This window comes from Myotis davidii, unplaced genomic scaffold (assembly GCF_000327345.1).
Source record: "Myotis davidii unplaced genomic scaffold, ASM32734v1 scaffold149, whole genome shotgun sequence".
NCBI lineage: Eukaryota > Metazoa > Chordata > Mammalia > Chiroptera > Vespertilionidae > Myotis > Myotis davidii.
The window spans coordinates 417,064-423,270 of NW_006352194.1; the positions used below are offsets into that span (position 1 = coordinate 417,064).

The window sequence follows — 6,207 nt, forward strand, 5'->3', positions numbered from 1 at the left end:
GGGCCATCTTACTGTTAGGGAAACGGTCTGGTTCACTCCGGGAGGCCTTGGGAGTTTCACTCATGAAACAAAAGTATTTACTGAGCACCTCGTTTGTACCGACACGTAGACCTGGTACCAGGCACCCGGTCCCAGTCCCAGAGGCTTTGCATTGCAGCAGGTTGACAGGTATTGGGCAACGAGAGGTGTGTGGCTGTTGCGAAAAAGGAAGAGCCCCTTGCTGTAACAGGAGTGGTGGAGTCAGGGGAAGGCCTCCTAGAGAAAGTGGCCTGTGAATGAGCCTGGGGGGGAGGGGAGGGGAGGAGAGGGGAGGGGAGGCTATCAGCCTCATCCCCACTTTTATTTTACCACTGTGTCTGGCAGGTAGTAGTTGTTCAATAAATATTTGATGACAAATAAAGACTCCTCTGAGTTCAGGGCAGGGCATTTTCCTTATATGAGCTTGGCTCACCCCAGGGAGCCTCCCGTTCTCAGTTGGGGAAACGCCTCTAACAAACACTTTGTCCTGTATAGCCTGCCAGGTCTTGAGAGCTCTGCAAAAAGGAGGAAGTTGTAAAATTCTCACCAGGAATTGTTCACAGAGCAGGAAGCCATCATTGTAACTGTCAGGAAAAACCTCACCTCTCTGACATAAATGCTGGCAGCCATTAAAGATCCATTTAAGAAAAACACGAACTCCTGGAATTTCAAGGACAGAAGAGAAGGGAGAGGATCCCTCCCTCTTTTTGCTGCTTCTATGGGTCAGACTTTTTGGAAGCTCCTTACAAGCTCCATGAGGTCATGACCTGACGTCTTGTTCCACCGCCAAGTCCCCTGCCCCTAACCTTGTGTCTCCCATAGTAGATGCTCAATACATATTTGTTGATGGGCTAAATGAGTGAATGGGTTGGCTTCTTTAATCCTCACAGCAATCCTCTGGGCAGGTACCAGTATTTATTTTTCCCAGGGAGAAATAGTTTTGATGAGATTACCCAGCTAGTGCGTGGCAGGGCCTAGAAGGGGCTGGGTCGGCAAGCCGTCTACATCTGTGTTCACCACTCTACATAAAATGATGCATCTTACAGTCGATGGCATCTTGAATAGTAGGAAATTCAGCAAATGTGCAAGTGTATGATAAACTGGAAAACCTTCTAGCCCAGCCAGCGTGGCTCAGTAGTTGAGCATCGACCTATGAACCAGGAGCTCACGGTTCAATTCCTGGTCAGAGCACACACCAGGTTGTGGGCTGGATCCCCAATGTGGGGTGTGTAGGAAGCAGCCAATCAATGATTCTCCCATCATTTCCATGAATAAGTTCTGTGTGTATCCGTAGGCCAATTAGCTCTCATGTTCCCTGCAGGGCTGTTGGAAGTGCCTGGCACAGAACTTTCCCACAGCCATTATTGTCAATGGATGAAGGCCGCTACTGTCCCATGGCTTTACCCCTCGCTGCCACTGTCCCATGGCACCATGGGGTTCAGGGAATGCTGTGGAGGACTAATGGTAGGCTCTCACCCGGGAAGACCTCTCTGATGAGGTTGGTCAGGCGTTCCACAATTTTCAGCACAGCTACTTCTCCCAGCCTCTCGTTGGGCACGTGAGGGGTGTCGTCCCTGCAAAACACCGCCAAGCCAGTTTGGTGTGGGCAGCTCAGGATGGGGAATGAGAAAAGGGGTACAGGGGGTGGGGGGCTCTTCTGTGAGAAAAGAGGCCGTGGAACTGAGAGGTATGGCCAGGCTGAAGTTGGGAGTCACATAGGACAGAGTTCAAACCCAATGGCTCTGCCATTGACCTGCTGTGGATCCTTGGCTGGTTATTTAAACTCTCGGAGCCCCTATCAGCTCATCTGTAAAATAGGAATAATAATGGCACCTACCTTCTCCTGTTTCTGCATTTGGATCTTTAGGGCTTGCAGTCCCTAAACCCCAGTGGGAGAGGCTGCAGTATTCATCCCCCAACTTAAAATGGGGGAGTTCTCCACATGCCCAGGCAAGCCATGGCCTTGTCCCAGCCACAGTGAGAGCTGCACTGTGGGGCGCGGTTACGGGGTTTTGGCCAGGTTCAAGCCTCGGACTAATGAATGGACAGGGTCCTCTCATTGCCACGTGCAAGTCCCAGCTGGAGGGCCGGGCCCTCCCAGCACAATCATAGCCAACGGCTGTGGTTGTAAACTTGAACCTATGGTCCAAACACGTGGCCCCCCGTGCCTTGTGATCGAGTTCGGGTGCATGTAGTTGAGCAGGGTTGGAGCTCACGAGAATGTTGTAAACAACGTGATCACGCCCTGCTTTGCCTCGTGACACCTGCTATAAAATAAAGACACGGCTTGTGGGCGCTGACGTTGTCTCCTCATCAGGGAGCAGCTTCCCACTGAGACTCAGCGATTATTCTCTTGTTGTCTTTTCCTTAATCCTTTCACACACACACACCCCTCCCCACTCAGGATCACCCTTGGTCGTGCAGCCACACTGCACTCTGCTGAGTCTGGGACACGGAGGGCGAGGGCACAGGCTTTGGAATCAGCCACGCCCAGGGTCCCTTTGAGCTTCATATGAGGACTAAGGGGGACGGGGCAGGAAGGTGCCAGGCGGCAGGCAGCAGAAACCCAGCGGAAGGTAGCTGTTATGTCGGCTCTCACCCTGTCCAGAAGATGAAGTCTGGCTTCGGCTCGATCTCCTTCATGGCATAGATGGTGGAGTTGATGAGGACCCAGGGAGAATCACAGAGGTAGTCACCCCAGGGGCCCGAGTTGTACACCGGCCTGGAGCCAGCTGAGGGGCAGACCTGGAGGGGGTCTGTGGACACCTTGTAGTCAGGGTCCAGGTGCAGGTCAGAGATGTGCCAGAACCTCCCTGCAGGAGAGAGGAGACCCTCCTCAATGCCAGGCCCTCCTGGGCCCTCCCGAGCCCGCCCGGGCCCTCCTGAGCCCTCCTGGGCCCTCCTGAGCCCTCCTGGGCCGTCCTGAGCTGTCCTGAGCCCTCCTGGGCCCTCCCGAGCCCGCCTGGGGAGGCAGTGGGGGAGCCAGGAGCTGGAGGAAGGGAGGTGGTGCAGGTGAAAGGGTCCAGAGAAAATGGACCAGGGGCCCAGGCCGGTGTGGCCCAGTTGGTTGAGTGTCAGCCCATGCACCAGAAGGGTCACTGATTTGATTCCTGGCCAGGGCACATACCCAGGTTGCAAGTTTGATCCCCGGTGGGAGCATGTATGGGAGGCAACTGATCAATGTTTCTCTCACATCCGTGTTTCTCTCTCTCTAAAATAAATATTACAAAAAGAAAGAAAGGCCCTGGCCGGCGTGGCTTGGTGAGTGAACGTAGACCCAAGAACCAGGAGGTCCTGGTTTGGTTCCCAGTCGGGCACATGCCCGGGTTGCGGGCTTGATCTCCAGTGTGGGGCGTGCAGGAGGCAGCCGATCAATGATTCTCTCTCATCATTGACGTTTGTCTCTCCCTCTCCCTTCCTTTCTGAAATCAATGAAAATATATATTTTTGAAAGAAAGAAAGAAAGGAAAGAGAGAGAGAAAGGGAGGGAGGGAGGGAGGAAGTGAATCATGCCATTAAGCCTTGGCACAATACACGCTCTGATTCCTCATGCTTTTTACCTTGCTCAGGCTTCCCTGTGGCTTCAGCAAATAACTGGGCCACAGGATTTGCGAAAGAGAAAGAAAGAGAAACTGGGCCACAGGATTTGCCCAGGGAGGCACTGAGTGGAGCGGAGCACAGGCTTGTCTGACCCTGACCTGTGACCTCTGACAAGGCCCTCTCCATCTCCCCACCTCAGCATCCCCAGCATCAACACAGGGATTGGGCTGAGGCGTGACCCTCAGAAACCTTTGGGGGTTCTAAGGAAAGAGCTTATCTTAAAGCAAAGGTGGGGGAGGGTCGGGGTTAAGCAAGCATACTAGGTGTGATCTTGGGCAAGTTTCTTCACCTCTCTGAGCCCATAATTACTAGCAGAGCCAGATTTTATCATGCTCCAGGGAAATACAAAAATCAGACCTGGCACTGGGTGGTCTGCTCAATGGTTAGAGCATTGGCCGGCGCACCAAAGTATCTCAGGTTTGATTCCCAGTCAAGAGCACATACCTGGGTTGTAGGTTCGATCCCTGGCCCCAGGCCCCATTTGGGGGTGTGTGGGAGGCAACCAACCGATCTCTCTCTCCCCCAGCTTTCACTCCCTCCCTTCCATTCTCCAAAAAAAGAACTCTGACCTAGGAGAAGGCTTACCAAATGTGTTGTAAGATCTTGCTAATTAATACCATCAAAAACCTGGGGAGTAGATGTGGACATAATGTTAGGCCAGAAAAGAAGGAATGTGGTTTCAGATTGGGCTGGATTCCTCCCATGGGTGTGCTCGGTGGTTCTAGATGCAGGGTGGCAGGTCAGGCCGCTGGGAGGCATCCTATTTGCTGAAGTGGTCGAATGCAACCTGGGCGCAGCCCCAAACCAACGGAGGCTGAAATGCAGGGCGGCAAGTCATGCCAATAATCTCTTGGTGCAATAGAGAGAAGGGAAGCCAGAGAAACAGGCTACACGGAGTGGATTCGTTTTCCGTACCCAGTACCAAGCCTGATATAGTTTCAATGATGTTTATTTTTTTTTATTTTTTTTTTAAAGATATTTTATTGATTTTTTACAGAGAAGAAGGGAGAGAGATAGAGAGTTAGAAACATCGATGAGAGAGAAACATCGATCAGCTGCCTCCTGCACATCTCCTACTGGGGATGTGCCCGCAACCCAGGTACATGCCCTTGACCGGAATCGAACCTGGGACCCTTCAGTCCGCAGGCCGACGCTCTATCCACTGAGCCAAACCGGTTTCGGCTCAATGATGTTTATTGAACAGGGTTGGCCGCTGCCCCAAATCCTGTTTCTGGCTAAAACAAGGGTGCGGCCTGGGATTTCCTCACCCTTCCCCATTGCTGCCACTTCCACCTCCATTTCCTGTGTCGCTCAGAGCCAACAGTCAACACCTGCCCAACCCTCAGGAAACTGGGCCTCCTGTCCGGCTTCTGCTGCTTTCAGGGTTGGAGGGCCAGGCACCACCTAAGCCAAGGGGCAGGCTGGAGGGTGAAGTCTGGCCCCTGATCGCTACTTCTTGACTTTTCCTCCCTGGTGAGTCATAGCTTTTACCCATCTTTCTGGATCTAAATCTGGTCTCAAGAAAGAAGCAGAAACTTGTTCACACTAAGGTGTAAATGACTGTCCAAACAATTCCTTATCCCTCCCCTGGGCAAGAAATCATTTTAAAAGCAACATGAGCCCTGGTGGGTGTGGCTAAATGGTTGGAGAATCGGCCCACAGACTGAAGGGTTGCAGGTTTGATTCCAGTCAAGGGCATGTATCTCAGTTGCAGGCTCAATCCCTGGCTGGAATCAGGGTGCGGGAGGCAACCAATCTATGTGCCTCTTTCGCATGAACCTCTCTCTCTCTCTCTCTCTCTCTCTCTCCCCCACACTTTCACTCTCTAAAAATCAATTTTAAAACTATATCCTGGAGAGAAACCAAGATGGCGTCATAGGTAAACGCCTGAAATTGCTGCCTCGCACAACCACTTCAAAAATACAACTAAAAGACAAAACAGACATCATCACGAACCACAGGAAGGCTGGCTGAGTGGAAGTTCTACAACTAGAAGGAAAGAGAAAAGCACACTGAGACTCAGAGGAGATGCGGAATAAAGTGCAGAGGTACAGAGGCTCGAGCGCACGCGGAAAGGGGCTGGCAACTGAGGACACCGGTGTCTTTTGCAATCGGGAGGGAGGCACAAGCTCCCTACGACCCTGACTCCAGATCCAGGTGAGTCCCTGGGGACCCAGACTCATATGGGGAGAAACTAGACAGCAGGGGGCAGAACTCAAGGGCAGCTTTCTCTCAGAGGTGCTTGCAGCGATTACTGGGACACTGAGACCCGGGAGCTCTTAGGGTAGGACTGAGGATCAGCCATAGCTGTTTATTCTGCCATGTTGATTCCCTGAGATCCCGCCCTACCCAAGCTGTGTGCAGAGGCTTTTGCATATGATAGACCTGGCTCTTTGTAATCTAAAATTACCTAACAAGCTGCAGCTGGATCAGAGAGACCCAGAACATCCAAAAGAAGGCCCAAGGCACCATAGCAGCTTGCAATGCTTCACAGCTGGGCCTCATCTGGGCACCTCCAAATCCCAAACAAAGAAGAGCAATCTGCAGATCTCTCTGTAGCTTCTGCTGGGTAGCCTCAGGCCGCGGCTA

At 52.3% G+C, this 6,207-nt stretch overlaps 2 protein-coding genes across 2 annotated transcripts in view; one reads left to right on the forward strand and one right to left on the reverse strand.

The window, feature by feature from the left end:
* The window catches only part of SMPDL3B (sphingomyelin phosphodiesterase acid like 3B), a gene marked incomplete at its 3' end in the record, with an annotated part of 19,404 nt that overhangs the window by 7,275 nt on the left and 5,922 nt on the right, over nucleotides 1–6,207 (reverse strand). The window contains exons 3-4 of the mRNA XM_006777632.2: nucleotides 2,618–2,831; nucleotides 1,495–1,592 (exon numbers count right to left, since the gene is read on the reverse strand). Of these exons, the coding sequence (XP_006777695.1) occupies nucleotides 1,495–1,592; nucleotides 2,618–2,831 (312 nt within the window). The remainder of the gene's footprint in view (nucleotides 1–1,494; nucleotides 1,593–2,617; nucleotides 2,832–6,207) is intronic.
* Nucleotides 3,071–6,207, forward strand: part of RPA2 (replication protein A2) — a 36,137-nt gene continuing 33,000 nt past the window's right edge. The window contains exon 1 of the mRNA XM_015557260.1: nucleotides 3,071–3,089. The gene's annotated coding sequence lies outside the window, so the exon portion shown is untranslated. The remainder of the gene's footprint in view (nucleotides 3,090–6,207) is intronic.